Source organism: Ochotona princeps, chromosome 2, assembly GCF_030435755.1.
Source record: "Ochotona princeps isolate mOchPri1 chromosome 2, mOchPri1.hap1, whole genome shotgun sequence".
Classification (NCBI taxonomy): domain Eukaryota; kingdom Metazoa; phylum Chordata; class Mammalia; order Lagomorpha; family Ochotonidae; genus Ochotona; species Ochotona princeps.
Window position 1 is genome coordinate 94,275,132 of NC_080833.1, and position 14,167 is coordinate 94,289,298.

General features: G+C 40.6%; 1 protein-coding gene across 3 annotated transcripts in view; it reads left to right on the plus strand.

Moving 5' to 3' along the window:
• The window catches only part of CEPT1 (choline/ethanolamine phosphotransferase 1), a 38,585-nt gene continuing 24,418 nt past the window's right edge, over positions 1-14,167 (plus strand). Inside the window, exons 1-2 of one of the 3 annotated variants that reach the window (XM_012926076.2) lie at positions 1-132; positions 7,272-7,682. In XM_012926076.2, coding sequence (XP_012781530.1) covers positions 7,344-7,682 — 339 coding nt within the window. In that variant the 5' untranslated portion in view covers positions 1-132; positions 7,272-7,343. Of the gene's footprint in view, positions 133-168; positions 549-7,271; positions 7,683-14,167 lie in introns of those variants that run through there. The other 2 variants (XM_012926074.2, XM_058660030.1) reach the window with 2 other exon arrangements.

Consider the following 14,167-nt stretch of genomic DNA (forward strand, 5'->3'; position numbering starts at 1 on the left):
CCGCTCCTGCCGACATCATCTCCCTTTACGGCTACCGCGAAAGTGTCGTGAGCGTGCTGCCGCGGATCAGAGTCACCCAGTGGAGTGAAGTCGAAGTTGTTATTCCTGGGGGTGTGCTGGCTGGGGGACGGGGTAAGACTTGGCGGGGCTCGATCTGTGGGCACATGGCCAGGGAGTGAGGGATATGGTGAGGGGCGCGTCTCCCAGGAAGAATGGGCCGACGGCTGGATGCTCCGGGGTGGAGCGTTAGTCTGCGGTTGTGGACGGACTTGGGCGAGGTGGACGCCGTCCCCCTTGCCTCGCACAGTGGCTTCGCGCTGGGGGCTTGGGGCAGGACAAGGGGCGAGCTCCCCTCTGGCCCCTGGAACGAAGCCGAGGCGGCGGAGCGCGGGCCCGGGGGGCGGCCGTGAGGAGCGGAGGGCGAGGCGGGGAGCGGCTCGGCGGGCCCGCGCGGGGCGGCCGAGGGCTTGGGGGGTGCTGCCCGCGCCGAGCTGACCTGGCCGGTCGGATCCACACCCTCCCGTCCGGCCGCAGCATCCTCCTCCCAGGTTTGTTTCTCCTTTGAGAGAGGGTGCTGGGGTTGCGTGGCTGGGCCTCGCGTGGTGGTCAGCAACTTTTCTAGAAATTTCAGCCTTCGCCACAGGCAAGCCTGGGTGTGTTTGAGCAGGATTCTTGGAAGGCAAGCAGGAGTACTAGTATGTGCCGCTTTCCCCAGAAATGGGGTCAAACTGCACAATTGGCCATGTGTGTGTCGAGATTTCTTCAACTCAATGAGAGGCATTTTTGGTTCATTTTTGGACATGGGCATGGAGTGTGTAATTTTAAAGGGAGTGCCTAGCTGACTACCCAGGCAGTACCGTTGGGGATCACCTAAAATTCAGGATTGAAGTTAAAACCATAAGCTGCGTGTTCTGTGCTGAGAAAAAAACGAAAGCCCCTTGTCCGGCTTGTCATATGACCCTGCTGTTGAAGAAATTACAAGTGTTTACGTAGGTTCTCTAGCAGAGTTATTTCCTCTGTGAGGGGATGGGAGATTTCACTTAAGCAAAACACCAGGTCTAGGTTGTGTTACACAGTGCCTTTCATTCCTGCTGAAAAGGCTTCTGTTCCGGGAGACTTGCTGTATGTACTGCTTGTTAGATAACGCAGGACTTGATCCCCACTGGTTTTCTTCCCTTCCTTCTTTTCCTTCCTGGTTCCTTACCGTTTGCCCTGCCTCCCTAATCCTGAGGGACTTTCCCAATTTTCATCTAGTGGTGCCATAAGGACTGTACAGTCCCTAGTTGTCGCCTGTGAGAGGACTGCCAACATAGTGCTGAATCAGTGCAGATCAAAACTTGGCACCCTCAGACCTGGGATGGGGAGGATGGGAAAGCTGGAATCCCAAACAGCAGGTTGCAGGTTGTGTAAGCTTACCTTATGCTCGTTTCAACAGTTGGAGTGTTTTTAAATGTGTTACGTGTCAGGTAGTGTCAGCTACTCCCTATGCTGAAGTCCATGCAGGAATTATGTGGGCAGTGTTCCTTTAGCTTCAGCTGCTGTTGCACAGATGTTCTACATGACAGTCTTTTAAGACCTACAAATCTTGTGTAATTTTGGTAAATTTGCTAAGTGATCTGTGAGTCTGTATTTTTGTCCTTGAATTGTACTTTTTGCGTTCATGTTGATGCCTGAACAAAGAGAATTCTTTGTCAAACCATATGTCTTCCTTGGACTCACAGCCTGTTGTGAACGTGTTGGACCTTAGGGTGTTTACAAAAGTACTCTACATGTCTAGGCTTTCAAGTAGAGTATGAAATGCCATATTTCAATCTTTCTTCTCAAAATCTAGAACAGCTAAACGCTGCTTATCATATTTGTTCATTGTTCAGTAAGTACTGATTAACTACTTAGTTCTAAGAGTGGTATGAGATTTGGGGGGAAAGAATGTGAAGACAGGCACGGCAGTCAGTACAGCTTACAGAGCAGTGTGGAGTGTAGAGAAGACAGCCTCTCCTATGAAAAAACAACAAATACAAGAAGTTCAAAGTGTGGTAACCGAAATGTATTCAAGGGAGCAGAACACAGTTCAGTTAGGTTAACGTAGGAGAATACTGACTGGAGTGGGTGTTGTGCATTGGATTAGGCCACTGTTTGAGGCACTCGCATGTCAGTGTTACCTCTTCTCCTGACACCTGTGCCTCTTGTCCAGCTTCCTGCTAAAGCACCTGGGAAGGCAGCACATGGTGGCCCAAGTGCTTGGGTCCCTGCAACCCACGTGGAAGAACCAAGTGCAGTTCCTGGCTTCTTGTTTTGCCCTGGCTGGGCCCCAGGTGTTTTGAGATTTTAGAGAATAAACCAGTGGATGGAAACTCTTTTTCTCTCTCTCTCTCCTCCTCCCCACTTTCTTCCCTCTCTCTCTCTCTCTCATTGTGCCTTTCAAATAAATAGATATTTAAAAAATACATTATGATTTAAAAAACTATATTTTCCATTAACAACTGCACTGTATTACAAACTTAGTAACAGTCTTTTAATCTCACTTCTTTTAATCTCACATCAGAATAAAAACCCTGTGCCATGATTTATAAACCACTGCCTTGTATTATTCTTGCAAACATCACTGTATCCCACTTTTCTATCTGGTTTACTCTTTCCCATGAATAGTGATCTTTGATACAAGACAAGTAGCTTCCTGCTTCAGGTCCTGATTCATTTTCTTTTCTTCTTCACCTGTTCTTAAAATTGCTGGTTCCTTCTTTTCCTCTGCATTTTATGTACGAGCTATTTCTTCAGACTGCTTTTTGCTTGTTTTTTCCTCTAGACGTAAGAGGTAAGGCCATGTGTGTTTTGTTTGTTGCATTCAGATATTGGCTGAATGCATTTGGAACTTGGAAACCATTTTCTTGTCAAAACTCTTGCTGGTGGCTAGGTTTCTACACTACCTAGCAGTCATTTATTTGTTGGCTTTCTAAAGATAAGAAAATGGTGTTTTCTGCTTACTCTCTTGGGCACAGACTTCATACTCAAGTTGTTAACATAGCTTTTGTGGTATTTGTACCTCATTTCCGTATTTTCATCTCACTTTCTATTTTCCTTTCTCTCCATGTTGCTAATCTTGCTATTGTAGCCACCTTTCCTACTCCCATAAGGTATACTTGCTTTTTATTTGATATAATTCAGAAGTTCCTCTTTTTTGGAAATGATTCTCGAGGTAATAGAAGAAGGAGCAGTGGAGCTAGATTTGTGTCAGTGACAACTGAAGTCACTGTTTGTATGAGGGAACTCCAGGAAGTCCATACAAGATGAAATTAGATGATAATGTGAATTTTCTTTTTTTTTTTTTTTTAAAGATTTATCTATTTTATTACAGCCAGGTATACACAGAGGAGGAGAGACAGAAAGGAAGATCTTCCATCCGATGATTCACTCCCCAAGTGAGCCGCAACGGGCTGATGCTCGCGGATCCGATGCCGGGAACCTGGAACCTCTTCCGGGTCTCCCACGTGGGTGCAGTGTCCCAAGGCTTTGGGCCGTCCTCGACTGCTTTCCCAGGCCACAAGCAGGGAGCTGGATGGGAAGTGGAGCTGCCAGGATTAGATCCGTCGCCCATATGGGATCCCGGGGCTTTCAAGGAGAGGACTTTAGCTGCTAGGCCACACCGCCGGGCCTGATAATGTGAATTTTCTATGAACTTTTAGATGAACCTACTATGTGCCAAATGTAAAGTCCCCAGGGTATCATAGGTGTTAATACTTCTCCGAAATATTTGCGATGTTGCTGATAGCTTCACAGAGACAATGTTGCCTGATTGAAATGTTGCCAAAGAAAACTTTGGACTCTGACTCTTATCATGTGTGTGTTATATAAAAACAGCCAGATCTACAACTGTTTGTAAAAAAAAATGTAGATTTTATTTTTTCTAAAAGAGAACTAGAAGGTTAAAAAAAGAATGTAGGTCACAGTAGGGAAAAACTCACAAGGAAAGTATCAGTTTATACTATTCCTGCCAAATGCTCAAACTTCAAACCGTTAAGATCAGTTGCTTGTAGCTGGTAGTGCCAAGAGTAGACTAGCACCTTCGGTATAGCACCCCCTTTTGTTAGTAGTGGAAAAAGAAAACACAGCAACAAGAAAATATAAATTAACTAAACTTTATTCCCATTGTAAGTGGAATTCCACAAGCCCCAATGATAGCTTCCTAGTTGTTGAAAATGCGCCGTTCATTTTGGCTCATGTGAAGCTCAGTGTTTTGGTGGTGTTTGATGTATCATTTGATCTCACAGTTTTTTTTTTTTAAAGATTTATTTATTTTTTTATTGGAAAGGCGGATATACAGAGAGGAGGAGAGACAGAGAGAAATATCTTCTGTCCAATGGTTTACTCCCCAAGTGAGTACTACGGCTAGAGTTGAGCCAATCCAAAGCCAGGAGCCAGGAGCTCTTCCAGGTCTCCCATGTGGGTGCAGGGTCCCAAGGCTTTGGGCTGTCCTTGAGTGCCTTCCCAGGCCACAAGCTGGCATCTGGATGGGTCGCAGGGCGGCCGGGATTAGAACCGGCGACTATATGGGATCCTGGCGTGTGCAAGGCAAGGGTTTTAACCACTATGCTATTGCGTCGGGCCGTTGATCTCATAATTTTGTCACCAGTTATTTAAAAATTGTGTAAAAACAGTTTCAGTTAATAACTTTGTGATATGTTTCTTTGAAAGACTTACTTGAAATAGTAGGAATTTGCTTTGCTTTCCCTTTTTGGTTTGAGATATTAAATATTTTTTGTTTCATAGCACCTGAGTGGTTACTTCTATCCCTGATTATTTTGAATTTTTTTAGGAAAATTTAAGGATATTACCTTGATCACAATGACTGTTTTCTAAGCCATATGTTGAGATACAAAGGTTTTAGATAGCACCTTAAGGCATTACTGACATTGACATTTGGGAATTTGATATTTGTGAGAGTGTAGAGAAAAACCTCCTGGTACCTACATAACCCAACATGCTGTTCACATGGCCATCCTGCCTGTGACTCTGTCCCTCTGGCTGTGAATCTGTGCCCACTTGTCTGTTTGCTTGTGTTTTGTATATATGAACCATGTTCTTGTGTTTTATAGTTCATGTCGTGTCACAGTGTGCCTGCCTCCCATGGTGCCCGTGTGGTCTGGGTCACTGATTCTATAGTCATGACCTAGTAAGAGTCAAGGAACAGCTGCTTTCAGGTCTCAGCCTGACTCGCTGCATTGCAAGGGGAACTTGTCCACAGCTCTTCATCATTGGATGAAAAGCTAAGGACTGGCCTTTTTATCCTCCTGGGACCATAGGGCACCTGCTCCTTTCAAGACCACCCTTCCAAGGCAGAATAAGCTGAATCCTAATAAGAACAACTGGGCTTGTTCCCATCATAGATCCATTATTAAGATATTCTAGACCCTGCATTACATTCTGTATTCTCACAGGACACCATTTTTGGGAATTTCATATTTCTTTCTGTATAGTCTTCAACCAGAGGGTCAAAGTATACCTTTTCTGGTTAAATGCCAATTCCTTTTAACTCAATTAAGACTTTTTTTTTTTAATGTTTCGACTTCCCTTCCTCTCTTTGCTCACTATGTATTTTCCACAAGATACCCTATTTAATCACTTCAAAAATCTTTTTGGTCTTTAGCTAGTCATTAGCTTCTAACTCGGTAATTTAAAATTTTCATCTCTTATTTGAACTCCAGGCTTGATTTTACCTGAGGCATCTTAAGTTACATGTGTGCCTTTCCTCCCTACCGCCACCCCCAGTTACCCTCTCACCTGCACATCCCAAAGGCCAACATATAATTAGCTGACTTTTTTCCTAACTTTCTGTTTTGACGGCAGTACCGCTTGATTCCAGTGCTGCTTACCTTCCCGCTGCTCCACTCATCTCTAATACCTAAGCACTTTGTTCTGTTTCTGTTTTACCACCAGTGGCTGCCACCACTACAAACAGTTGAAGTCACTGTGCTAATTTTTTATTGTTCTCACTACTTTATCCATCCTGATGGCTATCTATGGCTACCCTGTTAATCTTGGAAATACCCTTGTAAGTATTTCATTACTGTTTAATTACTTGTAATACTTGCATCATTGCTGATGATTCCTAAATCAAGTCCAGAAAAATTCTGGGCTCAATCTCAAGGTCCTTTATCCATAGTCCTCATTTAGTTCATCATTTGTGTTTACTTATTATTTTGTCATTTCATCATGGCATGAGTTCATAAAATTAATTTTTCACTGTTACTTATCTCCACCTCGAATTCTGTCTGGAACCCTTGTCACTATTTAGTTTTGTCTTTTAATTTAGCTTAAACAGAAACAATATGTTTGTTTAAACATCATTTACCAGCCATGTGGTTTGGGCATGTTGATTAATTAGCCTCACTCTGTCTTAGTTTCTTTTTCTATAAAGATGGAGATAATTACAGCCCCTGCTTTTTAGGATTATTCATATTAAATGAGTATGTGTGTATGTGTGTGCGCATAATATTTTGAGCTGTTTGATATAAAATAAACGCTCAATTAATGTTAGCTTTATCATTAGAGAGAAATTTAGTGGTTTTTTTTTTTCAAGATTTATTTATTGATTTTAAAGGCAGAGTTACAGAGAGAGTATAGGAGAGATCTTCCAACTACTGGTTAACTCCCTACATGGCCACAAAGGTCAGAGCGTGGCTGTTCTGAAGCCAAGAACCAGGAGCTTCTTCTGAGTCTCCCACATGCATGCAGAGGTCCAAGGATTTGGGCCATTCTGCATTGCTTTCCCAGTCACATTATCAGGGACCTGGATCAGAGGTGAAATAGCTGGACTTGAACTGGCTCCCATAGAGGTGCCAACATCAGAGGTGGTGGCTTCACCGCCAGTGCCACAACATCAGCCCCTGAAAATGTAGTTTTAAATCCATTTCATTCAAATTATTCTGTTAGTATTAGTACTGATTTGCTAGGCTTGGGATTTCATTTTTATGTGTGACACAGTGAGATTGTTTCTAACTTCTGTTCATGACATTAGTGAAAGCATTGTGAGATAGGAAAAGCAGAGTATAAAGTCACATAAACTATAAAGTAACAGAAAGCCTATCACTATTAAAGTTCCATAATATTTTTTGATTAGGGGGAGGGTCATACGTTTTGAATAAGAACTAGAACTAAAATCAAGTCCCTCATTTTCTGATGCCAGTTTGATATTTTTATTCTATTACTAAACTGATTTTAGTGATACTGATTTAAAAAATGGCTTACAAATATACTCTTTTTCCCCACCCCCCCAGATAAACACCTGCCATAAAAAGCTGTAAAACAAGATAAATTACTATCTCCAAAATAAAAGAAAACCAAGATCCATGAGTGGGCATCGGTCAACAAGAAAACGATGTGGAGATTCTCACCCAGAGTCCCCTGTGGGCTTTGGGCATATGAGTACTACAGGGTGTGTATTAAATAAGTTGTTCCAGTTACCCACACCACCACTGTCAAGACACCAGCTAAAGCGGCTAGAAGAACACAGATATCAGAGTGCTGGACGGTCCCTGCTTGAGCCCTTAATGCAAGGGTATTGGGAATGGCTAGTTGGAAGAGTTCCCTCCTGGATTGCCCCAAATCTCATCACCATCATTGGACTGTCAATAAATATCTGTACAACTATTTTATTAGTCTTCTATTGCCCTACAGCTACAGAGCAGGTAAGAAGAATTTCTTAAAAGAGATACTAGCATTTAATACATACCAGTAACATGACAGTTGGGGTTTGGGAGGTGATTTTAACCAAAGATTTAAAAAAAAAAAACTAACAGCTATTTGTCAACTCTTAGAAAATACTATGCACACTGTGATAAGGCTCCTAAGTGCAACCCACTTTGCACACTGTTGCTTATTCAATTTTTTTTTTTAAAGATTTATTTTATTTTTATTACAAAGTCAGATATACTGGGAGGAGGAGAGATAGAGAGGAAGTGGAGCTGCCGGGATTAGAACCAGTGGCCATATGGGATCAAGGCGAGGACCTTAGCCACTAGGCCACGCTGCCGAGCCCGCTTATTCAATTTCAAAAGCAAAGAATGTTAGTAGGGATTAACACAGTGATCCTTTTTAAAAAGTCAGTACATCTCTCAGTTCTTTACAAAAGAGTTTTAGCTCTTTAAAAAAGTCTTAATAGTTATGTCCAACAAAGTTTAAAATAATCACACAGGAAAGTCTCTATTAGAAATGACATGACTTTAAAGCCAATCTTACTAAATGTTTTGTCCTGTTCATTCCAATGAGAATTGGAAACTGTCTATGGCATGTAGACTTTGGATGTATTATTACTGTTGTAACAGGCAAAGAAAATATAAAAAAAAAAAAAAGGAAGTTTCTAAATTTCCTGTTCTGTGTCCTCTGGCTGCCATTAGAAAAGGTTGCATGGTAATTGCTTATGCAGACTGTTTACATAGGTCTTCACAAATCCTAGCTTACCCTGTCTTACTGTCTACTCACTACTCAAAAGCAAAACAAATTGACTCTTCAGCACAATGTGTTAAGTTGATGTTTGTTTCTTTGGTTTTAAAATCTCCGTTTCCAAAACTAACATAGTTGAGTGGATGAGCATCTGAAGCATTTGTTACGCCTGTATTAATAGAATGATCAGCCTCAGGTACTAAAAGAAGATTAGGTTATCTTCAACTGAAGATAGTGAAATGACTCAGATATACACAGTTATAGTTGCACAGCATCCCTGATTTTAAGCTTCAAGTAATTTTTAAAAATTTTTTTCAGATGATTTATATTTTGGAATAAAATTACTGCCATCCTTTATATCTTCATCTGTTCTTTGGTTTCTACAATATTTCTGCAATGGTGAACGACTGTTGAAGTTCACAACTGAAAAAACATGTAATTTTTATCATCTTCAAGGTGCCCATTTCCCTCCACCATTCAGCTTTAATTCCCTCCACATTCAACTGATTTAAATCGTCTTTCATACAGATTGTATATATGTGATTGTATCTCATTTTCTTAACTGTCATGCTATACCTCAGTTAGGATACACACACACACACACAAAACAAAACACAGTACAATTTAAGTATGTGTGGATATCCTTTATCATGTTTCCTCTGAACTGTTCACTTGGCCCTTACTTGAGGCCCTGACTGCTGTGTTCGAAAGCTTTTGGTCCAGATCTTGTTTTATCTTTAGAGATATGATGCAACAGCAGGAGATGGACTGATTGTAGCAGAAGCCCTCTGGCGGTCCTAAGCCAGGCCTACAGTGAAGATCTGAGAAGGAAAGCATGTTAGCCTGTTCAGCGGTAATTCAGCCACTACTGGTCATTTTTTGAACACCCCAAATCTGCCAAGTTCTGTGTTCCCCTTTTATGCTTTTCCTATGACCTCTGTTCTAAAGTTAGGAATTACTGGAGTAACCCTCAAATTAAGTCATTTCAAGAGTCTTCCAGAATGGGAACTGTTCTGTTCCCAGGGAACTTTTCAGAATTGCTTCTGGGAGGAGCTATGGTAGGTGATGACTGAGCCTCTGCTTGGTGCTCAGCAAGGGAATGTAATGTCCTACAAAGAGTACTCCTGGGAGGCTTGTATCCCAATCCTGGAGACTCCTGGATCCTCACCAAGGACTATCAGTACGGGCACCAATGACTGCATCCCAGCTGCCAAGGAGAACGCAGGGAATTGGAGTGCCTTCGGAGGCTGAGAACTCTGAGGTCATCCACCCCCATTTGAATCTCCCACATGGGATGGAAGAAGCCCAAATCCCTTCTTGCAGGGTCCAATGTCATCAGAACAACAGGCAGGAGCCCTGGGTGGTCTGCAGAAACAGAAGAACAGTAAACTCCCTTCAGGACTAGGGAGAGGAGCTTTCTCTGGTTCTTGCCTGCTTCCAACTTTGGATCCCCACCCTCTCCTGCAATGACCATCAGGATCGCTCCAGAGCCCCCCCCCCCCAAAACAAAACAAAAAAACAACAACAAAAAAAATTAGGATAGAGAACAACAAGGAAAGCTTAGAACCAGACAGGAAACGGTCAGCGGGGACTCACATATACCTTACTAGGTAGGACAAGAAAATAAGTTACTCCTCACTGGAGTATCGAAGATTTCTCTGCACACCCCTCCTAAAACTGTTCTGTGCCTCAGATGTTGACATATGACTTGTCAAAGTTATAAGCCAGTTTGGACTATCCTAAAATCTGCCAAGTACAGGAAAAATAATGCTTCAATACAATAAGCTGCTAAATACAAAAATGACATGAGACAACTGAATAGTATCCTATAGCCATTTTTAGGTGGATAGAAGCCAGTTGTATACAAACTAAAATTGAAATGTCAGTGAAGTAGTCACAGGATGTGGTTAAGAACTTGCATTTTCTAACGTATCAGTCACTCAATACCATGTCAGTTAACCCCATAATGTTGGAAACTGTTGTTGATGTTATGTTATGGCTTTTAATTGGTCGGAACGAAATTCTGCCAGCTCTGCTTTTAGACCAGAGATGGTCTCCCCAACAAACTTGCATTGATCTGGACAATAAGATGCTGGACTCTATGCATGGTACATGCTTGCAATGAAAGAAGCATGACTGGATTTGAACTATAATACTGCAATAAGGTGGACTAATCCACCAATGGGGGAGGGTATGGGGAAGGGTTGGGGGAACCTCAGAGCCTATGAAACGACGTCATAAAATGAAATGCAATAAAAAAAAAAAGAAAAGAAAAAGAATACTGCTGGATGTGCTGATAGCTTCATGGTGGAAATCATTAGGCACAGATCAGAATGCGTTAAGATAGGTCATGGCAATCTGTAATAGGCACTGTTATCTCACTCATCTTGAGAAAGTTGTATAAATTTTAAAGTCATACTTAATCTTTTTAAATCTCATTTTGTGTTGTTGTTGTTATTAGGATTAAATAATCATGTATGCCAGACACCTAGCACATAACATTTAATGTTAGATTACTTTGTTGGTCAGAAAGATTAAGTACATACTGCATTATTTCCAGCAACCCTTTCCTCTATTCCTGACTTTCTCTGATAATATATAATTTATAATATCACAAAATCTAAAATCATCTAAATTATTGAAGTTCTTACTTTTAAATAGTGTTTTGGAGTCAAAGAGCACCATAAATTTATAACTCAGGCAGATTCTCTTTCAGAGATCCTTTTGGATCTTATACCTCTGTAGTCCTTAAGTTTCATTTGTATATTTATTTTTTCTTCTTAATGGATAAGAATTTTAGATACCAGTCTTTGTGAAAGACAAGAAAAGTCATTGTTGTAGAGATTTTTAGATAGGTTTTGTTGTTCGAGCAAACCTCATGTAGATAGGAAAGAAAAATAAATTCTTAGTTTTAAAATTCCTGAGATAGAAATGTAGACCTCTCTTTTTGTGTGGGTTATCAAGATTTCCCTGATGTATTTGCTACTAAGATTTAGACTTTGTATCAGGTAGTTGCATCATAAGTTAATTTGTAATTGGTCTTCCATTGGTTCACTCTCCAAATGGCTGCTAATAGCTAGGTCTGGGCCAAACTGTAGCTGGGACCCAGGCACTCCATCCTGATTTCCCACACAGGTGGCAGGGTGGCAGGTGCTTAAACCCTCTTCTACCTTCCCAGGAGCACTGGCAGAAAGCTGAATCAGAAGAACAGTGAGAACTGGAACTGGGACTCCTGTTTGTAATACTGGTTTTGATTTTAATACTGATACTATCACAGTATACACATATATTGGTATGCTTGATTTGTCCTTGCTACTTAAGAAACAAGAGTTGGTGTTGCCTATTTTATATGAATGAAAACCAGAACTGAACTATACCATTACCAATAAGACTTTGCCAAACTAAATACGTTTTTATAATCTGATCATGAGAATTTTTTTTAAATTCCCATTTTTTTTGTTTTTATATTGCTAAGTGTTACACTTTTGTTTGTTTTGTTTTGTTTTTTGTTTGTTTTATTTTGTTTTGTTTTACAGATTTATTTTATTTAGTTAAAAGGCACAGTTAGAGAGAGGGGTCTTCCAAGAGCTTCTTCCAGGCCTCCCACATAGGTTCAGGGGCCCAAGCATTTGGGCCATCCTCCACTGCTTCCCCAAGGAGTGGGTTGGGAAGTAGAACAGCTAGAATTCAAACCAGTGCTCATAGGGGATGCCTGTGTCATTGCAGTGGCTTTACTTGGTACACCACAATGCCAGCCAATGCTTTTGATTTCTCTCACTAAAAAAGGATTTGGTGGAATTCTTTTAGCGAAGAAAATCAGGAAAGAAAGTTAAAGTGGTACATTGCCCAGTTCTACTGACATTAAAAGAGAGAAAAACTTATGATGAATCAAGTGAAGAAAGTTGTGAAACAGAAAGTTAAAACTTCCCCTTTCTATGTGTTTTTCTTTCCTATTTCTTCTCCAGCACCTTCCAAACATAACAGGATTTAATAATTGTTTAATGTTTCCTTCCTCTCCTCTAAAAACATTGCTCTCATACCAGTAACGTGTAGACATACAAGGGGGCATCAAAAAATTCTTAGAAAATATGTATTATAAAAGACTGTAGATCTTTTAAAAATTGCATATAAATAAGCATCTTTTCCCTTTTAACATAAGCTTTTTTTTCCCATATTTTAATTTTGTTTGAAAATCAGAGTTACATAGAGGAGAGAAACAGAGAAAGATCTTCCATGTACTGGCCTCCACTGGATAGCTACAAGGATCAGGGCTGGCCTGATCCAAAGCCAGAAGCCAGGTACTCTCTATTCAGGTCTTCCACCTGGGTGCAGGGACCCAAGGACTTGGGCCATCTGCTTTCTGCCAAGGCCATAAGCAGCGAGTTAAACCAAAAGTGGAATGGCTGGGACTAGAACCAGCCCCCTTTTGGGTTGCTTATACCACTGGCAGAAGCTGAGCGTGCTACGCCATTGTGCCTGTCCCTTCTGTAAGCTTTTTGAAGAAGTGTGTGTGTGTGTATCCTTCAGTTTGTAAAACCCTTAGGCTTTCTTACTTAAGCAAAATAACACAAAGCCTTTATAAACGTTTCCAAGTTGGATAATTGCCAGACTATGATGAGGTTGTTTGTCGTTGCCACTTCTTCCCCACCCACCTATCAAAGTATAGCAATTTCCTGACTGACACCAAAGTTCCTTCCTTCCTTCAGTGTCTCTCCCGGGCTTTTAACCCAGCTAAGACAGTTCTTATTTTGAATTGAAGGCCATTCTTGAAATACTTCTAAGATCTGTGAAATAATGAAATTAAGGAGAACGGTTCTATAGCATCTACAGGTTTACAGGTTCATAGAAGTAAGGAAAATTCAAAAAGAAAGTTTTACTTTCTCTTTTCTAAGTATGTAATAATTATTTTGGTATTTTCTAGGATTGTATGCTTAACGTTGAAGATGTCTGTTCCAGCATAACACTTTACCCCCATTAAAATGCTAACTTTCTACCCTAGGAAGTTTGTAGGTTTCTAGTTCTCTAGAGCAGAGCTCATCAGTATACTATGTCTGTATTACCCAGTCTGGTGAATCTAGCCGTGTGTCACTGTTGCGAATTTGAAATGCGCCTAGTGCAGCTGAAGAACTGAAGTTTTAATTTTAACTCATTTAAACTAAAATGTTTACACATGGCTAGTAGCACTCTTGTAAGACAGCACTGCTCTAGAAGTTGTTGTATCCTTTAAGAGAAGAAAATGTAGATCCAAAGTCCAGAAGAAAAGGTTCTTGGGCCTACAGGGTTAATTACCCTAGTCAGTATGCTGACATGTAAAGTAAAACTATTTAACCATGGTTTTGCTTTAGAACTCTCTTAGGACAGGTATGTATTATGATCCTTTACACAGCCTAAAATATAGAACTCCAAGAAATTTTTGAACAAATTATCTTTCAATAACTCATTACTAAATAGATCTGTATCAAAGGGGAAACCTTTGGCAGCATAGAATGTATGGAATATTATTTTTGTGCTTCTGAGTGTTTGATGCAATGTAACTTGATATCCAAAAACTGAGAAAAATGTCTTAGGATTATAAATTTTCTTTTCCATATGCTAGACATGAGGAATTAATGAAAAGTTCTAGAGAACATTCTTCTGTATTCTTATAACAAGCCAAATTGAAGCTTTATTTATACATAACATTTGAATTCAATACCAGTGATCCAATTTTCTTCTGGAAGAAGAGAAGCTA